Source organism: Aptenodytes patagonicus, chromosome 5, assembly GCF_965638725.1.
Source record: "Aptenodytes patagonicus chromosome 5, bAptPat1.pri.cur, whole genome shotgun sequence".
Lineage (NCBI taxonomy): Eukaryota > Metazoa > Chordata > Aves > Sphenisciformes > Spheniscidae > Aptenodytes > Aptenodytes patagonicus.
Genome location: NC_134953.1, coordinates 77620203 through 77647735, shown reverse-complemented (window position 1 = coordinate 77647735; position 27533 = coordinate 77620203). Strand labels below are relative to the sequence as shown.

Below are 27533 nucleotides of genomic sequence, written 5' to 3'. Positions count from 1 at the left end.
GCACACAGATTTCTTTCCGACGTCTTTATTTTTCTTTTCTTTCAGGCTCACTATTTTGCAGCCCTGAGAACATCCCTAGCTGACCATTAAAGTCAGATAGTGTGGGGTGGTAAAAGGGTCTTAAAAAAATAAAAGAAAACTGTCACTCTTACAATCTCTTTTCCAAACTTGGGCTTCTTCCAGGGCTATCTCCAATGTCCTTTGCTATTTCTCTCTGTTTTTCACTGAGCCAAAGGTTTGCTGGGCAGAGAAGGCAGGCAGTAGTGGTGCTCTCTTCTGCCTTCCTGAGCTGCCGTTCCTACCAGGGCACCTCTGTGCCTGAGAGCCCTTCCAGGCTGTCCCCAAAGAGGCCGAGGACTTGCTAAGATACAGCTGGTGATAGGCACTCGCTGCCGGGGATCTCACGGGCAGCTGTGAGCAGACGTACGAACCAAGTACAGCCAAGGGTTATCCCGCTGAACTTCAGGCACTTCACTAGGAAACTCTTAAGCTTCCACCCCGTCACTGTAAGGAGACGGGCATTCTCAGTGGTGGGTTCCTTTCTCGCTCCATTGACTGCATCAGAAATTGGAGGTTAGTATATTCCTAATTTAGGTACCTCTGTCAAATGCCTAGGATAGCGTGTGCCTACATTTTGTGATGAAATTCCGGTGGTTAGGCAAGTAAATGATTCATTTTTTCTGGTGCGGGTGTGGACTTCTTTTTTTGAAAACACAGATGTATCTGATTTTAGCCCAGTCCATTTTCTAATCTGATATCACAGGAGAAATTGATACTTGTATGCTTGACATTAAAATATCTTCCAGTCAGTTAATGTAAAGCATCTGGTGTTTTTCTGTATTTTAATAAGCCCTAATAACAGTATTGCAATCCCTTAATGCTGTTTCTCATATTCTTGTTACAGTAGGTATATGGCACACATTTTCCGGTTTAAAAAGCTCAAAAAAAAATGTCAGCAATTTAATCTCAGTGTTAGAAAAAGGATCACAGCAGCTGCTATAGTATTTTGTATTTAAACTAGTTTTTGTAAAGACTCGTGACATGCTCCCTGGGAGCTAAATATTGACAAGCATGCTCTGGCAAGCAAGATCAAGCTTGGTGAGTTAACACAGCTCAAGTCTCTGCATTGACACTGTAACCCAAGTCTGAAAACTATTATCCTACTCCATTTATTTTGGCTTTATAGGTGATACTGTCCACTTGAATTAGGGATTTCTACTGTATTTTTAATACTGTAACTGTGGATTCATACTTGATTTAGGGCCACAATACATGCAAGGTTGCTTGTACATCTGTGTTTGATGACATCTTCAGTAATGTATTGTGTATAGAATCACAAATGACAGCATAAAACCTTCATGACTTCAAACCTTCAAAATAGAAGTAAACACTGAGTATAAAATAATTTAAAACTCACATTTATCTTTTATGCTGTAGAACACACCATGTCCTAAAACTGTGAGTCTGTGAAAGCTGTTGATCAAAAGTGAAGCTTGGACATGTATTCATTATGGGATATAATTTAGGAGATTAATTTTTATTTGTGTTCTGTAAGTAAAAAGAAAAATCCACGTTTTTTCTAATTGTAAGTGCACCATGTTTGTAATGCTTATAGTTTACTTTTTGAATTTCTGAATAAAGAACTTAAGCCTATTTGGGCTTCTAGTAAATTTGGCATATACACTAAACTGATTACCAGATGCATTGTGCAACATATGGCATTGTACAGTCTTTGTGTGCTTCATAGTATTTTCTTAAATTACCAGCATTTGTTTTGATTCCAAAAATGCACTTGTCTCGGCTCTCTAGCGCTTTGGACTTAAATGCTGGCTTTTCAGTGCTGAACAGATGTGTTAGAGTTTCGCATGGAACATTTATGCTTTTGTGAGTCTTCCTCTTTGAGCTTTCCATACACGGTATTATGTCAGCGATAGCTCATGCAAATGGGATCTCTGCGTTTTCATATGTACATTGATTGCTTAAAATAACCTTCAGAATTTCTAATAATTCTGCGTGACCAAGAAGAACAAGGAAGCAACCCAGTGTTGCCCAAGGTACTGCCCCCAGAGCGAATCGATTCTTTCAGATACGTTTTATTTTAGATTAGAGAAAAACAGGAAGGAAGGAGAACGTAATTCCTTTATGGGTGACAGCAACAGTCAACAACAGGCCTGTATGCTTCTGGGAACAGCCATATTCCCATGCCCGAGGCTGTGGTTTGAATGGGCATAAAAATTCATCCATGAAAACGCACAGAATAAGGTGCCCAGGACATTAGTATGTAATTTACTTCTAAGAGGAGACTGCTTGAGTTGATTTACAAAGCATACCTCTAAAAAGGTATCCTTTAAATTACCAGCAGTTTTAGAGAAAAGGGCAATGTGACATCCTGGGCCAAGGGACAAGGGGTTTGTGGCCAGGAGGGCTGACTGCTGCCTCTTCTGCTGAGGTGGAATTGCTCTCTTCACGCACAGATTTCCAGGCCTCCCCTTGCACCCTTTCTCTTCCGTGAGAAAAAAATACTACACCTTTGTACAGCATTCGGCTATCCTCTCCTAGAAGGCACTGCGTAAGTGCCAAATATTGCCGGTATGTGTTTAGCAGCAGCAGTGTGTGTTCTGATCAGTATTTTAAAATCAACAAACACTTTGTGGGCCCCTGGCTTTCTGTTAATTTGGCTTTAACCACTAAAGACCAGTGAATGCAGTTTAGGAGTTGCGTTGCTATCATTTTTCTTCAGTGGAAGCCGAGGGGATGAGTAAGTACATAAATTAAGTCCCTTGCTCACCCTCTGAGCTGCCCTCATTGGATAACAATTAAAATGATCTGACAGAGCAATGCACTAAATTCCCTCGCATCCCCTTATGTTGCTCTGAATACATCAAACAAATGAGTATTTAGGCCTATTAATGCTGTTATTTTTTATTAACGGAGAAAGCAGAGTTATGATACAGGTGTATCATTTCATCTTGAAATCAGCATTGAGTTGTGTGGCTGGTCACAAGCAGGACTGATATAACCATGTTTTAATTACCAACCCTCGATAATATATCCAGAGCCAGTAAAGGCCTCCGCAAATAAGGTTTGCGCTTCCGTTATGCCACAAATAGTTTACACAGCACGGACATGCTATTATTTTGCTTTCCATTAAGGCATTAACTCTTCAGCTTGCTGTACACTCTCAGCTAAAGAAATGGCATGAAACTTCCTGCAAGTGTGAAGGTTATTAAAAAGAAGGAACAGAAGGAAAAGCCTTTCTTTAAAATTGTCATCCATGAGCAGCCAAGGTCTCAGCTAAAGCCAAGGTATCAACTCTCTGTTGGAGTCGGGGGGTCCTTTTCTTTTATGGAAAATTAAGTATTGTCATGTAAATTTCATTACAAAAATACAGAAGGGTAAGGAACTAAATATTTAGAAACGTATGTACCTAGTTATAAAACCATAATTATAAGAAAGTGTTCTTGTGTAACGAGCACTGCATGTCTGTCATACAGTGTTTTAATGTCTACAGTAGTTATTAGCCGAATATTTCCATTATTACCATTCTGTGAGCAACTGCCATTCTTGAAACTGATTGATGTTTAGGAATAAAGCACTTTTATTACATGTTGCCAGCTTCTGAGGACCAATCTTATAACCTACAGTGCCTTCAAAGGAGTGATGATACCTCCTCTTTCTGGAACTAATCACATCTGAAGAAAGTGAAAGGGTGAAAACATTTTTTTTTCCTGGAGAACTTTCATTGCATTGTACACTATTCTGCTACAAAATGATTATAGTGTTTTATCTGCCAAAGGTGACACTGGGGGAAGATAACTTTACAGGAAGAGAGATGTTTGAATATAGGCAACTAACACTGTGCAGTGGCTTGGCTCGGGGCAGTGAATTTATTTGTGGGTTGATGAAACTGTGGTCTCTAATTTTTCATTGTCTGGGTGCAAAACAGACTTCTGACAGGGTGTGCTGGTTGCAAAGTCTTTGCTAACATTTCATTAGTTTAATTTGTGGGTTTGTGCTCTGTCCAGACCAGCACACAGATCTGCAATTTCAGGGAAGAAAAAGTACAAGAAAAAGAAAAGAGAACCCCCCGCCAAGTGTTTATCTTCTTAAGGCCACCCTGTCTTGCTAGGGCCTAGGCAATCTCTAATCGCGCTTTGAGAGTTTTTCAAAGGAGGAAAGCTGTAAGAAAACATTGCAGGCAAGTTAGCGATAAATCTTGCTCAGAGGGGACTTGTAGTTTGTGGAGTTTTTGTGCATATTTTGTGTATTATTTAAATGTCTTCATCCTCGTCCTGCCTCTGTCCCTTAGAGACTGATCTATAAAGGCTTAGTGCCCTCCGGCTCCACTGGGAACTACCAGAGAATGGGAGCTTCTTGTGCTTTTCTCCCAAAATAAGACAGAGAAAGAAACCGATGCTAGTTTAACACTTGCATAAAATGTAATGTCCGAGCTCAGCTTGTTGGAGCAGGTTCAGATGCTGGCACTAATCTAAACGCGCCAATGTGAAGCTCCCAATGACTATATTTGTACCTTAGAACCACCTAAAGTTGGAAAGCTTCTGCTCCAAAGATCCTTCAGGTTCTGTATTAAAATAAATAAGGTGAGTCTTGGGAGCTGAAGAATCCTCCCAAGAAACTATTTTCAGCAGGATAGACGGGAACCCAGCTGTTCTCTCCTAATTCATAATTTCATCACCAGATTATAACTGGTCCTGCAAAAATCATAGAATCACAGAATAGTTTGGGTTGGAAGGGACCTCTCAAGGTCATCTAGTCCAACCCCCCTGCCGTGGGCAGGGACATCTTCAACTAGATCAGGTTGCTCAGAGCCCCGTCCAGCCTGACCTGGAATGTTTCCAGGGATGGGGCATCCACCACCTCTCTGGGCAACCTGTGCCAGTGCTTCACCACCCTCAGTGTAAAAAATTTCTTCCTTATTTCTAGCCTAAATCTACCCCCCTTTAGTTGAAAGCCATTCCCCCTTGTCCTGTCACAACAGGCCCTGCTAAAAAGTTTGCCCCCATCTTTTTTATAAGCCCCCTTTAAGTACTGATAGGCTGCAATAAGGTCTCCCCGGAGCCTTCTCCTCTCCAGGCTGAACAACCCCAACTCTCTCAGCCTTTCTTCAGAGGAGAGGTGTTCCATCCCCCTGATCATTTTCGTGGCCCTCTTCTGGACTCACTCCAACAGGTCCGCATCTTTCTTATGCTGAGGGCTCCAGAGCTGGACGCAGTACTGCAGGGGGAGTCTCACCAGAGCAGAGCAGAGGGGCAGAATCCCCTCCCTCGACCTGCTGGCCATGCTGCTTTGGATGCAGCCCAGGATACGACTGGCCTTCTGGGCTGCGAGCGCACATTGCTGGCTCATGTCCAGCTTTCAGTATCACATCCTTTCCAGCCTTCAGTATGGACAGCTCTAGTTTTTGCTCTTGTTCACATGAGTCTCTGTCTGCCCATATCCTTTTGTGTCAAATTCCAAAATTGCAAAGTGAAATTGTCAGAAGTCCCCATATTCTGCTTCTTCTCCCAACCCTACCCTGGTAGCAGCAGCTTGCTTTCCAAAAACTCAGCAGGCTCTTGTATGGCCCTTCTTCTTTCCAAATGATGATACAGCCCACCAGCTTACAGACACATGCAGATCCCCATGAACAGTCAAGGTAGGTAGTTTCCATTTATTGCTGGGAGAAAAAAAAGTGTCAAATAACTTCCTACTCATCCTATGGCAAGCAGATGAGTAGGGCTGTGTGCTTCAACTACCTTAGGTATAGCTATCAGTTTTCCTAGTCTTGCTTGTGCGAGTCTTGAGAAATGGAAAGTGTTGAAATAAATGGCTATGATACACATAGTGTTGAAATAAACATTTATTTTAACACACTGTATGTGATGAGCCATTTATTTTAACACTTTTCACTTGAAGTGTTGAAATAACAGGTTTTATCAGGGGACGTGTCATCCACTGTTTTATGTATATGTGAATATGGAAATATATCTACTGAGTGTGTGTGTATATATATATACTCACACAGATTATATGGATACGTAATAATAAAACGGTAGATGCGTGTGTAGACACACACACTATTGCACAGGCAAATACAGTGTTTTTCACTGAAATTGAGTCATTTGTTTCACAAAAATTTTGTGTTCGTGCCATTGTATTTTTAATATATTTTATGTATCTATAAATAGATCTAAATATATCCATACATAAAATTGTATATTACTAGATAGTAGCAACTGGATGAGACAGATAAAATAGAGAGATAGACAAAATAAAATAGATAAACCTCAAAATAAGATAAGAATGATCCCGGGTTATGTAAAGGGAGAAGGAAATACTTCACCCGACCTTTCTAGATATCAAGATCTGGTTTCTTTAGTTTGCTGTGCTTTCATAAGCTCTGCTTCCCTTTCTGTAATGGACTTCTAGGCAAGTGGTTATTAAACAGCACAAGGTATGCTTCAGGTTTTGTAAATAACCTGAAAAGTTGTTGTGCTGCATTTTTCAGTAATGTTTTTATTTTTAAATACACTGTAGGAGCCTCAGCGACCTGCTCAGCAGCCAGTCACCACTCTTCCAGTGTGCCCTTAGATATACTACATTGCCTTTGTATGATTAGAATTACGTATGCGCTAAAGTACAGGCAACAGACATATAGACACACACGCATGTCCCGCTTTCTGGCACCAGGGTCGTGTTGACCATGGTAGTTGTTGTTGTTAAGAAGGTGAAAACCAGCTCAAACAAAGGTAGCGCTGCTTCTGAGGCTGACAGAGGCAAGGCTGCCTTTGAACAGATCTGTAAGCTTCTGGGTAAATAGCCACAAACACTTCTACTAGACTTTGAGTTAAACGCGTCTGTCTCCGCACCGAAATAAATGGGCAGCGAGACCTACCGTGCGTGAAAGTGAAGCACTCGCATCTTTCGGGGAGAAGGATTGCCCGGCAGAATTTGGCAGGAACTCATTTGTCCCTCTGTGATAGCTGCAACGGTCTTGTCTGGTAACTGTGGGCAGTATTTCTTAGATGGGCTGTCCCCTGGCTTTTAGGCTGGTCTACTTCACGTGTCTTTTTCCTCGTGTTATGTTGGGAGCATACCTCAGTTACTAGCACTACTTTCATTATTTTATCATTCCTGTTGTATTGTTTGTTTTATTTTATTAGCACTACCACTCTCTCGGTAAAAGGCAAGTTTTGTCCTGGCCCAGTGGAGGAGTGCAGCGCAAAAGGTGCCGGAGCTCCTTCAGCAGCACACCGTGCTCAGCTCCGCCGCACCGAACCAGGTGGCTCGGACTCTTAAGTCACGACGGGGAGCAATAGCGAAGCAGTCAGGAAAAAGAAAGGGCATACCGAGCCAACCAAAGAACACGTAAAGCACGGTGTGAGACAATTCCCAGCTTCAGGTCAAACCAAAGTAGAAAGCATGAATGACATTAAATACTGGACATCTGATAAATTGCAACAGAAAATGCTTTGCTGGGTTTCATGCAGATCACTGGAGGTATCGATTTTTAGTGGATCTGTAGTTTTCAGTGAGAGAATGGCTTTGTTAGGAAATGTTTAACCAGCTCTTGCAGCAATCGCAAAACAATTTTTATCTGTCCTCTTGATTTTTCCTACTGAAGTTCGATATGAGTGAAAATTCCCCCAGGTCTTCCTGGATAAATAATATTTACAGATAAGAGAAATTTACTTTTTCCCTCTCTCTTTCTCCGATTCTAACCTTTTTAATTGAGAGAAGTCTCTGATGACTGCTAAACATTTATTGAATGAGAACTCTGGTGATTTTATGAACTTTCAGCTGAAAGAGCATAAATAATCATTAGTATCAATTCAAAATGGTAAAAATAAATCCTAAAAAGGACACTGATTTTTCTCTGTGCTTATGAAAGTTCCACCATTTTTTTCTATTTGGGTACAATTTTTTTCCGAAGGAAACACGAAGCAAAATGATTACTTCTTTTTTCCAGTCACAGGTTAGACTCAAACCCGTAGGTATCCCAAATAGAATCAAATGAGAAGTACGCTTTGAAATAAAAAGGGGGAATAATTATCAGAGAAAATATTAACACACCATCAGTTTATCAAGCCATAAATGTCATAGATAGTCACGATATGCTAACAAAAAGGAGTAGAATGCAGTCAGTCGATGTGGTTTCAAGAGCCAGCGATGGCATAGTGAGACAGAAATTGTTTCAGATCTGCAGAATCATTGGCTTTATTCTAAAGTCTTGGGGTAAAGTCCTGACTTCACCGTAGTCAGCAGAACCTTTGCCATTGATTTGGGTAGTGTTGGCGCATCACCCTTCACAAATTATAGATAAAATGAAACATCAGGTAGCCATTGGTTTGAAGATGTAGGCTAACTGTTGTAGAGACATCCCATAAAACAAAGATTCCCTCGAATGCTCCGTTTGGTAAATGAATAATTCAAAGCTTTGGTTGGAAATAGCCGGAGCCTGAGTAAATAGTACATTGTTGTTAGTGATTTTGGGAAATGGCTTTTAACGTGTGAGTAGTAATGGACTGAAGGACTGACCAGGCTGTGAAATAGATAGGAAGCAGTGAAAAGAGTCTTCTCTGGATCCTGGGAAGCGTTGGGCTGCGCACCATTAAAGCTGTGGCAAGGTCCATGTTGAAGATGCTTTTTGGGCACTTTCTATATTTTTTAGTGCGCTAAATATTGTGTGTCCCATTTGGGGACCTCATAACAGCTGTGGATAGTCTTTCTCTCTAAACATGTCTATTCATTGGGTTTTCTTCTGCATGTAAATGCATTCTCTGGCCAGTTTGAAGGATGTGCCTGCTACACTGTTTCATTAAACTGCCGCGTTATCGGGTAATTGTTTAAACATAATGCCATAGCACTATCAAAAGGAAAGGTGAACTAATGGCATTTGCAAATGTCAGGGATTATCTTAACACTTTTATTATAGTTTATAAAAAGTAGGTTCAGGGCATTCCATGGCAATTATTTCCACAGAAATTGGTTATTTAAATAAATTGCTAATTATCTGGATATGACAGTATTGAAAACCCTGCTAATGAGTTATTTGATAAGTGTAGCTTATGGTGGCCACCTACAGGTGGGAGAGAGAAAGAACATATAGAATAATTGCAATCGGAAGGAATGCGATGCAAATGAATTGTGTATCACCTGCACGTTTCCCTGGACTGTTTGCAAATGCAGATGATATATATATAAAGTACTTCGATCACCAGTACTAGGCAGCGTACACCTTATGCAGAAAATGTCCTAACAAAGAATTATGTTTTCTGTGTTTTTTTCCTAATCCCCAAACTTTCTTGTCTGGCTACTTCCTGCAGCGTTGGATTGATCATCTACAATGCCTGAACTTTCCCAGACCAATTCCCTTATGTAATGCTTTTTCACCCAAGTCTGGTATTTGCTGTCATTGGCTTCTTTTGTCATTAGCTTTATTAATTTTAACAGTCAGGGAGATAACAACGTCAGCTGTCTTCCGAGAATGTATTTACAGAGGGAGGGAGGGTGATGTTGCTTAGATTTTTGGGGTTTATTTTTTTTTTATGCAGCACAGACTTTATCAGTAATTTATTAATCAAAAACAATGCTTCAGCTAATTTTTCTTTATAATATTTAGGCTCTGTGGTTTAACTCTGATATTAAATTTGTAAAGAAGAACTGCAGTGTAATATAATATAATGCAAATTAAAAATTAATTTTACTTTACAATGCAAAGAATGGGGAGAATTATGACCCAAATTCATTTTTATTCCATCTAGTAACCATAGATACAAAAATTTGCTTTTAAGTCATCTATGAACCAAAGGTATGAGAGTTTGCTTTCCTTTTAAATCTGTTTCTTTTGTTGATAGAGAGTTTGATAAAGACCATTCAGACTGTTTCACGATTCTGGCTCAATATTATCAGTCTGAATCGATTCACCTCAGTTCTGTTGGCTGTTTTTTAATGGACCTGGATCATCTTTACCTAAAGGCCCATTTAGAGCTGCTGCAAATATGTGTTAAAGACTTTAAACTACCATGCTGGTGCAATATATTGCAACTGAGAAAGTAGCCCAGTATTCAAGACTTCTGAGGCTTTTTTTTTCCCAATTGGTGGATCACTGGGATCGAGAAGATCTGAATTGTTTCTGCTAGGAACTTCCAAAGCTACTGGGTTGCTTGAAGCTTAACACCAGGCTTCTCCTTGAAGAAGGCATTAAGTTTAGCTCTCAAGCCTCAATCTAGTGAACGTTTTTGGTGCTTGACAGGATCGAGTCCTCTGGGGACTCCAAGGTCTTATGAAGTCATAGAATCATAGAAGAGTTTTGGTTGGAAGGGACCTCTCAAGGTCATCTAGTCCAACCCCCCTGCCGTGGGCAGGGACATCTTCAACTAGATCAGGTTGCTCAGAGCCCTGTCCAACCTGACCTGGAATGTTTCCAGGGATGGGGCATCCACCACCTCTCTGGGCAACCTGTGCCAGTGCTTCACCACCCTCAGCGTAAAAAATTTCTTCCTTATCTCTAGTCTCAATCTACCCCCCTTCAGTTTAAAGCCATTCCCCCTTGTCCTATCACAACAGGCCCTGCTAAAAAGTCTGTCCCCATCTTTCTTATAAGCCCCCTTCAAGTATTGAAAGGCTGCAATAAGGTCTCCCTGAAGCCTTCTCCTCTCCATGCTGACCAACCCCAACTCTCTCAGCCTTTCTTCATAGGAGAGGTATTCCATCCCCCTGATCATTTTCGTGGCCCTCTTCTGGACCCGCTCCAACAGGTCCGTGTCTTTCCCATGCTGAGGGCTCCAGAGCTGGATGCGGTAGTCCAGGTGGGGTCTCACCAGAGCAGACTGGATGCAGCCCAGGATACGATTGGCTTTCTGGGCTGCAAGCACACATTGATACTGGGGGTTGCTCCGACCCAGGTGCAGGACCCTGCACTTGGCCTTGTTGAACCTCATGAGGTTCACACAGTCCCACTTCTTGGGCTTGTCCAGGTCCCTCTGGATGGCATCCCATCCCTCTGGCGTGTCAGCTGCACCACTCAGCTTGGTGTTGTCTGCCAACTTGCTGAGGGTGCACTCGATCCCGCTGTCTATGTCATTGATGAAGACATTAAACAGTACCGGTCCCAATACGGACCCCTGCGGGACGCCACCCGTCACCAACCTCCATCTGGACATTGAGCTGTTGACCACTACCCTCTGGATGTGACTATCCAACCAATTCCTCACCCACCGGACAGCCCACCCATGGAATCCATACCTCTCCAGTTTAGAGAGAAGGATGTTGTGGGGGACCGTGTCAAAGGCCTTACAGAGGTCCAGATAGACGACATCTGTAGCTCTTCCCTTGCCCGCTGATGTAGTCACGCCATCAAAGTGTCATAATAAAAGTCGCAATAAAACATCAAAGTCGCAATAAAACATCAAAGTCACAATAAAACATGTGTCTTCTGGCATTGGTAAAGGGTTTTTTACTTCCTAAGGAAAAATAAGCAATCAAACAAATAAGTAGGTATAATACCTCTCATCAGTTTGTCACCAGTCTGCTATCCTCAGAGGACAAGGGCAGCTCTGCCTGCCTGCGCTGATCAGGTAGAGGCATTTGATTGATGTATGTTCTGCTTCTCCTTCATGTTGTATTTTGCCTATTTGGATTTCCTTGACTGCAGTCCCTCATAGTCACGAAAAATCTGACTTTTTATTAAAAAGAAAACAAACCCAAAACTCTTTGTTTTAAGGCAAGGAAAAGGTCAGGGACCTTTGCATCATAGAATTATTTCATTGTTTAAATCTTTATATAATAGCAAGTATTTGTTCCATAATTAATGAGAGACTTGAAAGAGTAGTTTTCAACAGAGTAGCATGTCATCTCCACCAGATATTTTTCTGTCTGTCCTTCATTTTCAAATCTCACTCCCCTGCTTGAGGTCTGGATAAATGGACTTTGTTTGTTAAAGCTCATTATTTTACAGCAAGGTAAATGATAGCCACATCTAGCATCTGGTAGCAGCTGTAATGCTACTATCAAGAGAGTACCATATCAGCAGTTTCCCCAGCTACGGGTGCTTAACTAGTGGAATTACAGGTCCCAACATGTCAAAGTATGTGGTAGATGCTTATTTTTTTGCACGTGAGCTGTCTTTCAAATGCATGCTGGATTTGGACCCCAGCTTCTTAAATACCGTTGGATTTATCAGACAACATTCTGCAAATTCCCACTACTACTTACAGCTCTCTTAAAATTTGGTATTAAATCTCCTTTATTTCAACCTTTTAAAAACTCCTTCTTCACAAATCTCTGTAATGGAATTTATTACCTTCCTGCAGTACTCACATGAAAATGCAAGAAAATAGAGACTTTAGGTCAAATTCAATGCTCATTTGCTTTTTTATTATTATTTGCCCCCTTTTTTTTTTTAATAGCTTGGCATCACTATTGTTTGTATTCTTTCTTTATTTTTAGCTTTAATCTGGAAGGTTGTTGCACCATTTCATTAGGCAGTAGGATCTCTATCACAAGTAAATCACATTGTATTCCAGACCAGCAGCTTTTATTACAGAAGGGGAAGCTTCTGAACTGTTGATCAAGAAATGCATGGGCGAATGGCTGCACCTTCTGATGTGCTTGTTCCATATTCTGTAGACTAAAGAAAAAAATGCTGGGATGAACAATGACACCTCAGTCAACCCCCTGATTGTCATTAGAGCCATTTATTTACTCTCATCAGCAGCACTCCTGAAATGTTTTTAAATTCATTTGGGTGAATTATAGATGAATGGAATACTTTTGCGATCGTACCAATTTATCACTAATTTACTAATCACCAAAGGTAAGTGATAACTCATATTATGAATATCAAGTGCAGCCAGTACTAAAAAGTACCTATGTTCCATAATAAATTCTAAGTCTTATTGCCATCTCTGCTAGGCTTCATCAAATCATATGCTTGATTTCTTTGGGCTAAATGAAGGCCTTTCTGATTACCTGTTGTGCTGAAACCTTAAATAAACTGTCATTTGCTCCTTTTCCTCTACTGACCATTGTACAGAGATAGTAATTTAAGTGAGAAGGTGGCTAATTTAATCAGACTGAAGAAAGGAACAATTACATTCTGGAAATATTTTCTTGTGGAACTCTCTGCTACAAGATATCATTAAGGTCAAGGGTCTATAAGGCTTAAAAAATGATTGAATGCAAACTCTCAGAGTTACATTGGGGTTAAAAGAATATAAACCTTCATGCCTCAGGGCAGATGTGAGTTTTTAACTCATACAGATTGGGAAGAAATTTCCCTCTAGCCACATGATTTCAGAGTTACCAGCGTCTGTATTCTTTCACCTTTCTAAAAAATAACTACCTCATCGCAGTGAGATTCTGGAGTCAGTGCCTGAAAGCAATACAGCAAGTCTGATGCTTACCTGTAGCCTCAATTTCAAACACTGAATATTTGAAGAATTTCATGAAGTAGTGTTTTTCGATGAGATTATTTTCGATGGGTTTGGCTGTGTGGTGTATGTCTTGGCATGTATGCCCTCCGAAAGGCTTTATGAAGAAATCCGTGAGAGCAAACAGCATGGTTCCATTTTTTTTGTCTCAAGTCTTTCTCTAAGACTGGACCATCAATTCTGTCGTAATATTTGCTCTTTGGACACTAGCAGTCATCCTTTTTCAGAGAATCATTCTGTTCCTTTCAAATGCGTTACAATCGATCTAGCTCAAATGACGGCAAATAGTCGTTAGCGTCCAGTGGAAAGTTCCTGTTCAGCTCCAGCTCCTTTCTGTGATCTGTTCTGGTGTGATCTTAGATTTTTTAAGGCAGTTTTGGTGAGACTTCTACTTTTTATGAACCAGGCTCTAGTTTTCACCAAAACACACTGATAGTGCATCTTGGGTTAGGCTGTCTGTTTACGCAGATGAAAGTTTGTATGTTGAAAACATTATATCTCTACGTAGTCTCTGTTAATCTAGCAAGAAGTATCTGTGTGAAGCCTGTGAGCAGTGCTGATCCCTAACATGGGCATGGAAGAACGTCCGGTGTGTCTCAATGGCAAGTGGAAGAGTCTGTCTGATCAGATAGCGAGTCTTTTGTTTTTTCCTCAGGTGCAGAGATCAGCTATTGAAGGAGGAGGTGTTGTATTAAGTATACAATGAGAAGGTGTTTATCCTGAGGCAGCAGAAGTTGTCATTGCCCGAGAAGATAATTTTGTGCTGAATCCAGAGCAGGTGTCAATAGAGACTGCTTAGCTGAGCTTTTGGGTGTGAATGTGTTTAATACTGATGGGCCAGGGTCTCCTGTGAATTCAGTGTTGTCTGTCAGGGTTACAGTGAGGGGCAGTGGTATGTTGCAAAAGGCGATGTGAGCTGAAGACAGAGTATTTTTAATGGTTAAGACAAACCAAATTTCAGTTTTCTGTAATGGATAATTACCTTGAAAAAACAGCTCCTCAGCAAAGTGACAGTGCAGGTGTCCTATTTAAAGCAAAACATGGGAGGTTTTGTGACCTGAACTTTTGTGGCATCATTCTCCTCATTGACCCTTCCAGCTAGACCAGGAAGGTCTTGGCTGATGCACAAGCAAGGCAGAGGCTCTTTCTAGAGAGCAGAATCCTGAGCCGACAGTAGGTCCTTCATGGAGACTGGTAAAACTCTGCCTGAGAGGAAGCACTGATGAGGACAGTGGAGGGAAGGCAGGTGCTGGGCTCAGTGAGACAGGGCTGCCTGAAAAAAGACTTTCTTAGGTTAAAAATCCAGCCAGCAGACTGCAGTACTTCTGTCTCAGAAAGGATAGAGAAAGAATGGTAACACAGCTTGTTTGGGTTGAAGAAGAAGTTTTGTCTGAAGGAGATGAGGATGCTGGTCAGGCATCTAAGCAGAGGTGCGGCGATGCAGCGGCTACTGTTTCCGCATGGGCTCTTTTCCCACACTTCCTAATTGTGGTTTCTTCTTCCTCTTGCTTTGTTCATTGCATTGGTTTTATTTCTTTCTTCCCTTTTGGTTATTTGCTCTTGCAGACGGTCAAAGCTTTAAAGGTTATAAAAATACCCATGGAGGGTGTTCAGAAGTATTTCATGTCATGGTATTTCCCCAAGTTACCTAATACAGTACAAAAAAAAAAAAGGTACTAGCAATTCCTTGCATAGGTTGCCAGCCAGCCAGTTCCTCTGGGAGCGATGTGTCCCTCCCTTACACTACTGTATTGTTGTCCAATACATTCTAAAGGTTCTCTAAATTAAGTAGAAATTTTGAGAATACGGGAGTTTTCTAGAGAAATCTCAACTAGCCTGAAAAATAAATAACTGAAAGTGTCAGCTGTCTATGCCATCCATCATTTAATGAGCAGCATCTGTATGCATATTTTAAATACTTGCATACCATCAATAGGATGTAGCGAAAGCAGATGCATTGCAGACACAGTGAATTGAGACTTTAATCATAATTCCTCCAAATGTAGCAGGGAGTTGTCTGACTCAACCCCTATACACCATTTGAAAATGCAAGCTCCAGTCTTGGAGATACAACCATAAATGAATATACTTTATTCTTTTGAGCTTCTGACTATTGTGCTAATACTTAAAGGGGGCTTACTTAAAGGATTATCCGAATCTACAAACATCCAAAGGAGAAACATATTAAATAATATATGAAATGTCAAGTGCAGTGAAATGGCGCTTTTAAACAATTTTTAGTCAGACATAAATAAATGAGATGTTCCCTCTTACTTGGACAACATCTATGTTCAAAAAATCAACCTGATTCTTTATGTAGAAACATAGATCTCTGTCTACAGTGTACTGTACGGTAAGGTATTGCTTTCTGTCTCAGACATTGTTAGTCTTTGTTTTGAGCATCAGCTAAAATGTTCAAGCCGGCTTCGCAATGTTTATCCAAATGTTTCTGCGATTTTCTTTATTTCAGCCAAATTCATAATACTTTACAAGTATTGATACCATTTGAAACCCACTTGGTGTCAGTTTAGAAATGAATATAGCCTCTGCATCTCAGAATTAGATGTTAGTTCCTGATGTTCCTACTATGAGATATGTGCAGATTACATCAGGGTGTGTTCTGATGTTGCTAACAAAATGTTCTGGTTTTCTGTAGGAAATGCTATTAGGCCCATCGCCCTCCGCGCAGTCTCTGCCATAGCCCGTGCTCTCCCAGGATTTCCCGTCTTAGCAACTGGAGGCATCGATTCTGCTGAAAGTGGGCTCCAGTTTCTGCACAGTGGGGCTTCTGTTTTACAGGTACCTTTTCTTTCTTTAAAACATGAAAATTAAAATAACTGTATTAAAACTGTAATGTATCTTCCTTTCAAACATTAGGATAGCGGGGGTTTTATACCATTGAAAGGAATTTTCATGGTTTTTGCTTCATGCTTCTTGCTAAGAGGCATTCATTTCAGATGGAGGAGGAGGAGGAGGAGTTGCCAAAAGAAGACTTTGGGTGTCACAATACCAATCTGGGAAAAGGCTAGCCATGAGTATGTCATCGCTTTTTTTCTCTGACCTATAGGATTTAAACTTTAAACATCTCTCCCTTGTCATACAAACAAGGTTGACACAGAGTTAAGCTTGAGCTATCTGATCTTCCTTTATTCCCGGGTTTTGTCTTCTGCAAAGAGCCTTTTCAAGGGGAGAGGGATTTCAAAGAGCACAGACTTTGGTCCCACTGGGAGCCAGTTTAAAGTAACTCTTGTTTATCCAGGCGTCTGTGTGCCTTAAGCATGTTTATCGGAACAGGAGGTGCAGAGCTGTACCTCCTGCATACGGTGCTGGCATTGCAGCCCATTGCATTGGAGTGAGGTGTCCGACCGCATGCAGTAGTTGAGGCTGTTTACATTGCCTGATGGGTTGTTTTGAGGTCCTGGCCAGACTGGCACGGTTAGTCAGTCCCTGTCATGGAAGGAAGCCCTGGTGGCCTGCTGTTATGGGCACCGGGAAATTGGCTGGAAATCAGCCCCTTACCTCCTCTGCTAGGCATGTCACGGCACCATTGCAGCGTATGTGTTAGAATGGCTGATGAGGAGCAGGTGGTGGTGATGTTATATTATGCCGTTATATATTGTTACATCCTGGTAGATACTCACCCCCTTTATCTGTAGCTCCCGTCGTAGACAACAGCATCTGTGGATCCTGCGGATATCGGCTTTGTGTCACTCCGTGGGACGACTGGAGTAGTTTCATTCCCACAATTCACTTTGACATTAAAATTAGATTCAGTGTGACCATCCTTTCTGCACAGCTATGATGACTGCTGAGAATAGTAATTTGTTTGCTATGTTTCAGGAAAAAAAATAGGCCGACTCAATGGTTTGGTTCGGTTGGGTTTTTTAATGCACATCAAAGTTAGCACCTCTGGGAGCTGAAGTAGAAGGCTGCCGCTTTTTTATAGACTTACTGTGTTCTTTGGATTTATTAATATCATTTTCTGTTTCTTTTAGTTTGTATTAGAATGCTTCAAACTCTTCTTTTCCCATGGACAGACAGAAGATGTACCTTTCTTACACAATGGTCTGAGAGTTTCTTCCATATAAATACTAAGTAACGGTACAAAATACAGAGCAGCATTTGTCTATAAAACAGTAGAGTTGGCAAGGGAATGTTTTTAGTGCTATAGATGCATTTCATTTGTTATTACTAATAGAGCTGCAGTTTTGATGGCTTTGTCTGTAACAATGTTGTGTGATCTGATCTACGCAGAGTGGAATGATTTTCTGTTCTACGTCTGCTGTATCTGTTTCTGGATGACTAAAAATGAAGTTTTTTAATGTCATTTATGCACTTTTCCTTTATATAGACTGTGTAGCTGTTATTTTTTCTCATTTCTTTTCTTTTTTGTTGGTTTGCCCCAATGGTAATGGGAAATTCTGAAATATAATTTAATGCAGACATCCTGGTCAGTGCTCAAGGGAAAGAATATCGGATTTACAATACATTAATTATTGTTTTCTTCTTAGTAATAATCAAGATCTCTGGAACTGGCTTCCAGAAATGACGTGGAACTATACTGGTCTTCTGCCCTTTACAGAACAATTTCTCTTTTCAACAGATTTTTCCCAGAGATGGTGAAAAAACTCCTTTCTTGTCCTTAGGCTTCACCAGTTTAACTTAAATAATCGCTAGAACTGATTGTAAACTCCTCTGGATCAAACCTATCCTCAGTTTGAGTGACTTATTTCTGTTTCACTAAAGTAGGGAAGTCATTTAAACTAATCTGAGATAAACGGATTCTAAAGTTGCCGTGTGGGTAAGGGTCTGAACTAGTTCAATTACATGTATTTAAAAATAAGCCTTTAGTAAACTTAATTCCAGATTAATTGTGAACTGACACAATACAATCACAATTTTGTGATCTTATTTCACGTTTCCAAAACCAGGAGGACACCTTATGACTGATCCAGAGGCAGAAAGTGCCTTTGGCGATGCTGGAGCGAGTTCTGCGCTCAGCTGTGCCGAATGAGCAGTGTTCTCAAAACCTGGGAGTGGGTGCTGCCACTGCCATCACCGCCCTGTTACACAGAACAGCGTGCGGATGTTTCCTCGTTAGCAGTATTTTAAAATACTGTCTGGTAGGGACTGTCAGTTCACCCAGCGTTAAACACGATCTGATACCACTAAGCAGCACAGGTTGTATTGATCCATCCACGGAGCACAGCTAGAGAGCCTGGGAGAGCAGCGCTTGCGTGGCCATTGGACTTCCCTTCGTTTTGCCCAGACAAGAGTCCTGTGTCTTCTCTGCCATGAGAGGGTGACGTTCATGGGCTAAAATAATACGAAGGCTTTGTGTGAGTTGATTTAATTGCAATGTGGTATATCTCTTAGAGAAGAGGTTTATGAATAATAAATGTACCTCCATTAAAGCAAGATCAGGTTTTCCTCTGCAGCTATTTCACCTACAATCATTTTCCATTATTTTTTCCAATTGCTTTTATTTTTAAAACGTGGGGACTTATTTTCCATTTACGAAATCATCATACACAGGAATGCAAGTCAGGAGTCAGGTGGTAAGCCGTATTTTGATATATGCCATAACCACCTCAAGTGGTGTTAAGCAGGTATATTAGGGAATGGTTTGCCGAGAGAGTTTCAGTAAAGTGTGTTCTATCCCCTGCTTTAGAAGGTGGAGGGCAACATCTTAGTGTCGTTACTGGCAAAAAGTTCACGTGTAAGAAAGTTTTGCAGCAGGTATAGAAAACAAACTGGGTCATTGTAGTCAGTAGTAGCTGGGATTAAAATTTTATACAGCAATTTAACAGAGCATTTTTCCACTTTATGGACTTCAGAAACAGTTGCAAAAAGACCCCACTTGTTTTTTAATTTTTCATTAAAAATGCTGAAACATTTCAATCATTCTTCAGCTGATTCCATGGCACTATACTTTTTTGTAACATACCCAAATCCACCAATCCCTTTTCAGTACAGGCATGAAATTAAAGAAAGTAACAACTTTATTTATGGAGATAATCCTGCACTCATTGCATACCAAAAGCTCCAGAAATGTCTAGCTGCATCTTTCTGAGGTACAGTTCATTACTATGGGCTTCCCGTGAGGCTGAAGTATTTTTTTTTTTAATTTAAGTAAGCTTTTTTTAAAGCCCCAATTTATCAAAATAAGATGTATATCGGATTTTTTTGCATCTTTTGCATCATGTCTGTGATTTACCATGTCACATTGATGGTTTGTTAGATTTTTGCAAGGCTTTGAAAGAGACATACATTTTTCAAAGTCATCTGGCTGTAGGAAATTAAAAATGGAGACAATTACAGAAAATTCCAGTGGAAAGAGAAAATGCATTATGGAAAAAGCAATAAAAGCGTGAAAATATTAAAGTAAAAATCACTTCACACTAGCCTGTATGATTCAATTGTAGATCAATATTGTGTAGTTAATGCATTAGCAGTAGAGCATTAATTTGCAATTACCGCAGGTGATCTGATCCTCTGTGTTCTGTCCATTGACATAAATGACCTTTTGTTGAAAGAGATTCTGGAATCATTATTTCTAGCAGATGTAACCAAAAAAAAGGTAGAACAAAGGGGTACTTTCTGAAGTATACTTGTTTCATAGTAGAGTCTCTTAACATTATATTCTGGTATGGAATACTTCCATTAATCTCGAATATTAGTCATTAACTTGTAAAGAATATGGGTTCCTTTTGAAACAAATTTCTTTTCTTACAAAGTAGGGAGGTCACACATGTCCCCTGTTGCTCCAGCATGGATGTCTGTAAGGCTTTACATAGCAACGATTTCAAATCCACCCGTATTTGCTGCTTCCCAGCAGGGCAGCCTGTAGCTTTGCCCCGAGCCCCGTTTCAGACCCGCCTTCACCCATCTCCGTCTCCCGCTTGCCCTGGGCGGGAGGTAGTACCTTGCAGTCCTGTTCCTACGGGCACTGTGCTCTTGTCCTCACCGTGTCGTATCCAGCCCACGCGCACCTGCTGCCTCCGGACCTTGCACCATCACCCTCCTCATCTCTCAGGCAAGAGAATAAGGTGGGAATATACCCCACCTCAGAGGCAGAGCCACTGGATCTGCCCCGTGCCCTTCTCTCCTGCCCCACACCACTTGTGTATGAGACCTCGGGGATCTGAGGAAGAACAAAACCATTCTGGAAGTATGACAGCCCACGATAGGAAAGCAATAGCGATGTTTTTTGCCTCTGCAAGATAAAATCTCCCTCCCACACAAAACGCGGTTGTTTTTATGAGACTACGTGTGTTTTTTGTGACGTTTTCAAGGAGCATTCTTGTTGGTACCTCTTCGGACCCAGAGTCTCAAGGGATTCAGGACAGTTTGATTACTACTTTATCTTCAGCAGGCCTTTTACTGAGGCATTTAGCTAAGGGATTTTTATAACAGCAGGATGGCCCTTTGTGTGTGAATAAACAAGCTTTTCCATCACAAAATAGTGGGACTTGAACTATGAGAGAGCATTGTTATTGTATTTGTGCAAATGTGAAACCCTGTGAGGAACCCTTCTACATGGTATAAAATGCCCTGGGTATCAGAAAATAAAAGCAAGGCTCTGAAAATATAATCACTGAAATGACAGGAAAAAAAAAAACCACATTTCATAAACATTATGTCACGTCTTAATGTTTAGATGCTGCCATTTTCTCCACCCCAATCTCAAAAAAAACCCTCAAAAAAACGATGAAATGAATGTATGCTGTAATCATTTATCTTTTTTTTTCCCCCTTTTTTTTTTTTTTTAATTTTCATTAAGGTGCCTGATGCAATGTCTCTATGTTTTTTATGGCTACAGAACTCCAAAGTAGAGAGCTTTAATTAGTGTTCTTTTAAGCCCGTCTCAGTGTCTGTTCAAGTCAGAGAGGACACTTGATACTTGAGTTAAGTGAGGACTAGATGAGGCCAAAAAATTCTCATCCAGGAATTTTTGTTTATGCCATTTAATGGCATGGAGAATGAAAAACTAAAAGAGATTGAAATCGTGGGAGTGACAGAGCAGGGCAGTGATGGAGCAGGCCCTGTGTTTTACAATTCCAGGTTAAGTTTATACTGATGACACTTGGAAAAAATGTATTTTGTCTTGCAATGAATAGCAGTGATTTTGAATGCAGAGGAAGGGCTCAGTCTTTCTTTGTGTCTAATCTCAGCTCTGCGCGAGGAAAATGAAGTCGGGTGGGTGGCTGCAAGTCTTAAAGAACCACAGGGTGCCATCGGTGTGGCAGAGCAAGGCTGGGCTTCTCCTGCCTGGACTCGCCAAGAGCCCACCCTTCCTCTGCCCCCAGCCCGTCCTTACGCCAGCGCATGGGGGGAACAGAGGCTGAAGGCTTTGCTCTGTGCCAGTCGGAGAGTGCTCCACGGGCGGATAAGCCCGAGAACGGGCACGCTTTGGCACCAGCTGGACACCGTGAAGTTTCTGACGCAGGCTGTGGCTCAGGGGGTAGAAGGACAAAACCTTTCTGTACCAAGCTGTCCATGATACAGAGAAGTTAAGATGTTGGAGCTAATTCTTCTCTCGCCAATTAAATTGATGAGTGAAGAATAGATTGCTGGACGCAGTAGCAGGCCACCAAAATGATACAAGGGGAGATTCAAGGGATGGCTCTTTACATCCACCAACAATTTTAAGGAAAAAAAATACCACTTAAGGCAAAACCACTTTTCAGATGTAAGTCCTTTGAGATAAATGTAGTCTCATGTAGAAATAGCAGTTTTCAGCCCAGATTCCCGAAGAAACTCGCTATGTGTTTGTATGTCCTTTTGAGCATCCTCAGTCACATTTGAGCTGTGTGGCCATTTTCACTGCAATTTGCCGGAAGATAGAAAGTGTTTCGCTATAACAAGTTTTGTCAGGCAGAGGAAAGAGCGTACCTGCATTCCTTCACTGCGAGCGCGAGCGCGCTATGAGCTCACCTTTATTAGACCTCTGAGAACCCACATGGGACAGCGCCGTTAGGACTGTGTCAGCCACAGGAAAGGCTTTAATTGGCAGTCACACCTTATTAGACGTCAGAGAACCCAACCAGGAGACACAGAGCTGCTGGAAGCCAGGTATCATTAGCTCCGCTGCTCACAGAGCCGCGCGCTTAAAAAAGTCTTCAATGGACGCAGCGCTGAATGGAGTGGCCCTTCTCTGCAGAGCTGAAATTTGCAGTACATGCAGAAACAAAAGAGGGAACAAAGTGCTGTTTGAACGTGTCGACATAAAATCAAAAGAAAACCGAATGTGAAAGAGGGGGAAGCCTTGGGACAGACATACTCAAGCGATCACTTCTGATAAACATGTCATTATTGTCTGCTTTTTTCTTAGCTCAGTGCTAATTACGGAAACTCAACCTGTTCTCAACTGTCTGTCTGTCTTTGCTAGTAAAAAAAACTCATTAGAGGACTGCCACACTTGCTCCATTACAGATGCTTGGGATGGAAATTGCTAATTGATAGTGAGAATTTTCTGTGAGAATTCCTTTTAATGGAAATCGGAATTTGGCAAACAAAAACAATCTAGCAAGTTTTTTGGTTATAGTTGGAAAAAAATACCAAACTAGAACTGGTTTTCATTTTTGATTTTTACTTTTATTGTCTTGCCACTTTTAATGAAAAGTTGCAATATTCAAATCAGCACATTGTAAAGTTACAGGCTAAACTCTAAGCTAATAATGCCTTTTATTTTGTGCAGTTTTGCAGTAGTTTTACATTTTATTTGGAGCTGCTTAGGGGATTTATCTATTAGCTTTCCTTTATTTCTGCTCATTTCGCCAGCTCGTAAATGAGGTCTGCATAGATAGGATTGTTATTTCATAAATTTGCGAGAATGAATTCAAGCTCATTCCATAACAACTGCCGTTTGTCATTCTTATAATGGATTCTCATGCAAAGTAGGTTTAACTATCACTGAATGGTAATAATTATTTAATAACAATTAGGTCTCAATTGAGCGTCGGCTCAAATGCTGTCCTATACCAGTCAGTCCCAGCCTCTGCAGAGGATTTGTTCGCCGCTCTTATACCTGGGGACGCTGAGCCTGCTTCTCTTTCCCCTTCTGCCCAGGTGTCTACCCTGCTTCCCTGGGTCTGGTGACATCGGGACTTTGAGGGTTGAGGACATGTGAAGAATAATTGCTTTGGCAACATGCTCTCTCCGTCTCTCCCAAGGATCCACAATATTGCTTGTCTTTCCAAAACCCAGTAGTGCTGCGCCTATTTTTAATGTGGATTCACACTACCGATGTGGATTCGTGCTGCCGCTATCTATGAACAAGCACAGAGCTGTCCTCCCTGTAGGTAAAACCACACGGTGTGAATTGACATCAAGTGAGTTTTGTTTAAAAGTTCACAAAGTAAAAGCAGCATGGAGATGACTCTTCAAAAGAGGCTCAGTTAAGTGTTGAAGAAATTGTGGGCAAGTTGTTTTACTCAGCTCAGGTTGCTTTCAGACGCGAAGCTAGCTCTGTTACAGACAGAGTTCCCCTTGTGTACCAGCGTGGAGGTGACTGGAAATTGAATCTGAAAATGTACCCAGCTCCTTGCTGGATATTGAAAATGTAAATAGAAGGAAAGATAAACACAGTGGAAAATGCCGAGTTTCTTTTTTCGTTACTGCCATCTCCAATAATTACTTAGGGAATTTCCTGTGTTTTGTTTTAAATTATACATACTGTAACTGCAGGGGACTTGTTTGCCAAAAAGGGAAAATGTAAAACATTCAGGATTGCAAAGCTCTGCCGTCAGAGAAGTTTTTCCTGGAAACATTATCGGTCATACAAAGAAAATGCGCATGTAAGAAATCTTCCTTTTTCTATCATAGCAGCTCCGTCGATCTTTCAGTCAGAGGCTGTAGCTGGCGGTGAAAGGAGGAAAGGGAGAGCAAGCAGTGGAGGAGGCTGTGCTTGGGGATGGCACGGTCCTGGAGCCCACACCGGCGCAGGCGTGCGCTGCCGTGCAGCTCGGCTCAGGCTCAGTGTAGGGCTAGCTGGAGTTTGGTGACCTATCTGCCGGTTTTCCCAGGGGTAGAAGAATCTTTTTTCTGCCCAGGAAGGAGGGCGCAATCTGGGAATATGAGCCCTGATGCCTTTTTGAAGTTTTTTTCCTGCTACAGCACAAGCCCCCTGACACAGCTTGATCTGGCTGGCGAGAGGTCCTTTTATCCATGCGATTTGAATGAAAGAAACAAACAGAGAAACCATTTTTCTGAAGCTGGCAGTACGTTTAAGAACGGCTTTAACTTCCTTCAATATCTGAGTTATGTCGCTGCTTTTCTTGCTGGTATTTATTATTTGGACAGAGATAGGTAAAACAATCCCTAGGGAAATGTGGAAGTGGGTTTTTATCTCAGACACGAAGGACTCGGAGGGTCAGAGCTATTTTATTCACATGAATCTCACTCTTCAATGGACACAGCAGCTGCTGCACAAATTCTACAGGCAAGCCGATAAAGGATGAAAGTAATTTTAGCTGAAATAAAATGTGAGAGTACTAGAGGGAAAGACTCACAAGGACGAGGGGTTAATCATTGCAGGACTGAACTGAGGTTCCAAAATGGAAAAATTGCTTTTCTGTTTGATTTTGAGAGGTCTGCAGCTTTCAAAATTCTGCTCACAGGAGGATGTCCCTCAGTAGATGGTTCTCATTAGAGTTTGTTGAAAACTTCTTTGAGGAAACTGTTTTTCATTGACAAATTTCATTTAATCAAAATAGATCTGGGTTCAAGTCACTGCTGTGTCTGATTCAGAGTGTCCTGGGATGAAGAACGCTGAAGCTTTACCCTGGATACGTTACGCATTAATGAACCTGAGTATTACCAATGGTCAGGAAATAGTTATTCTGTCGCAGGGAAGTTTGCGGATGGGAAGTTTTCCAGTTTAAACTGATAATCAAAATTCTAAAAATGTGTGGAATTAACATATTTAAAGAAAAAAAATGTTATTTGGGTGAATCAAATCTTTGTTTCAATCATTCTACAACATATTTTAGTTTTGACCTTTTCATTCCAATTAACTTGGATTGCAAAACAGACGTTTTCAAGTTAAATGGAGCCATTGCATTCCATGTTGTCAAACAGCACATATTGGTAATTCTGAAACTCTTTTCCACACATTTTTCAGAACACAGTTCTTTTCGGAAAAGTGTGCTTTCCTAGAGCCACGCTGACTTCTGACAGATACGCCTTTCCCAAAATAGAATAACGGACCAACTCCAGTCCAGAGAGGGTGGCGTTCCTGTTGATTAGCTCCCAGAAAACAAAATCTTAAAAACACTGCTAACTTCTGATTAAATGTGTTGTGTTACTTGATGACTTTTAATATCAAACCACCAGATCTGAGCGACTTAACTGATGCCTGCTTTAGAAATATCTTTGGAGGACCTGGAGGATACAGCTCATGGAAATGGGTCGAGTAAATCTACATCTACCTGGCAGAGCTGCTGATGCTGTACCAGCAGCTGCAGAACCGCTGGGAGAACTGAAGGATTTCATTTTCCACAACAGTACTTATAAGAGAGAGGCGAGACCTTTGGGTGTTAATAAATGAAATATGAAGTGATATTCAACATATATTTAAAGATAGTTGTAGAGCCTCTCTATGTGATTGGACTGTTTACACAGGGGAGTTAGCTCATCTGCTTTCAAAGATACCTTTCATTTTGTAGATCTACAGGACAATGATACAATTTGCTATAGATGGCTGATTATGAGGCTGTTTCCCACACTCCTCAATGCTCAAGGCATGTGGAGTCATATTTGTTTTCTTAGGAGAGATGATCACGATCAGCACTTTTATCAGTGTGTGTGCCCACCTACTGCATAAAGGTCCACTTTGTAGTTCCAAGAACTGACAGAATGCTTTAGTGAGATAAGGAAATATAACCATTCCTCTAGGGGTGGTTGACAGGGAAAAAAAAAAAAAACAACAATTACCTCAGGGAGCCTTCTGAAAATTCTTGATTTCTTCCGCGTTTCCCCTCTCAAAGACACGGGATATAAGATTGCATCGTTCAGGGTCCCTTGATAAGTGCCAGTTTCCCACTCCCAAACACCCAGTTTAGCTATTTAGATCAAAGATACGTTAATTGGCAGCGAAGAACTTAAGGGGAGGAAAAATACATTTGAGTAGGCTAGGAATTAATGCGTCGGATAACATTCCTAAAGGGTCCCTTACAGTGCTCTTATCCCCTGCCGTGTCCTCGCCTGGTAAGTGGCTAATGGATTCTAGACTTTTTTCTCCTCCTTCATTGTTGGCCACTCGCAGTTGCCCAAGCTTGCTGGAGTGCAATACACGAACAAGGTCTATCTTTCACCCCCCAAAATCAGGTACTTCGGCGTCTCTGTGCCAGCGGGAGTAACCGTCACCTTGGCGCTGGGGGGGCTTTTCATTACAGCCTGTCTCAGGAGGCTGCTGCGGCTTCAGCACAAGCTGTGTGGCTCTTCTTGCTGCCCAGCTACGGCATCCTTATTTCCTTACCTGTGGTCCCTGCCTCGATGCTCCCTAAATGTCGGCTCAGCTCTGCTCAACACCACGTTAGCATTATGTTGTCCTGTTGCAGAGAGGATCCAAGCTGTACAGGACATAGAGCTCTTATCCTGCAAGCTTGTCTTGCATGGGCTGGAGATCTTCTTCTCCTTTTAACTCATTTTGAGCTCCATTTCTTACCGACACTAGCGTATACTTCTGATTAGAATGACACTTTACCTCAGGCTTGTCTGATGAACTCACTTGAGGTATAACAAAATAACTGAAATGCTCCATTAGTGACACCCACATGACATCGGACCATCCACTCATTTTTTTCATATAGATTTCGTAAGCCCCATGTGAATGGTTGCCTACCCTGCAGAGCCTGGAGTTGTTAGCATCTTTGAGTCTTTCTTCTGTGTGTTGCCCCTCAGGTGTCGCTAGTAAGCCCTCAGCTCATTAGGACTTCAAGTCTAGGACTCAGTAAAAAAGATTATGTGGGGTTTTTCCCACAATTCAGACAATTCATAGATGTAATGTCTGAGTCCTTCAGACTGCTTTCTGAAAGCCGCACTAGACTTTGGAACAAATAGTAGTTCATTAGTTCATGTATATTAGCTCAATTCTAA

The 27533-nt window shown here is 41.3% G+C and overlaps 1 protein-coding gene across 4 annotated transcripts in view; it reads left to right on the top strand.

Annotated features, from left to right (window-relative positions):
• Positions 1-27533, top strand: part of DPYD (dihydropyrimidine dehydrogenase) — a 377405-nt gene that overhangs the window by 289514 nt on the left and 60358 nt on the right. For all 4 annotated transcript variants that reach the window (XM_076337802.1, XM_076337800.1, XM_076337801.1 and 1 more), the window contains one exon: positions 16090-16232. In XM_076337802.1, coding sequence (XP_076193917.1) covers positions 16090-16232 — 143 coding nt within the window. The remainder of the gene's footprint in view (positions 1-16089; positions 16233-27533) is intronic.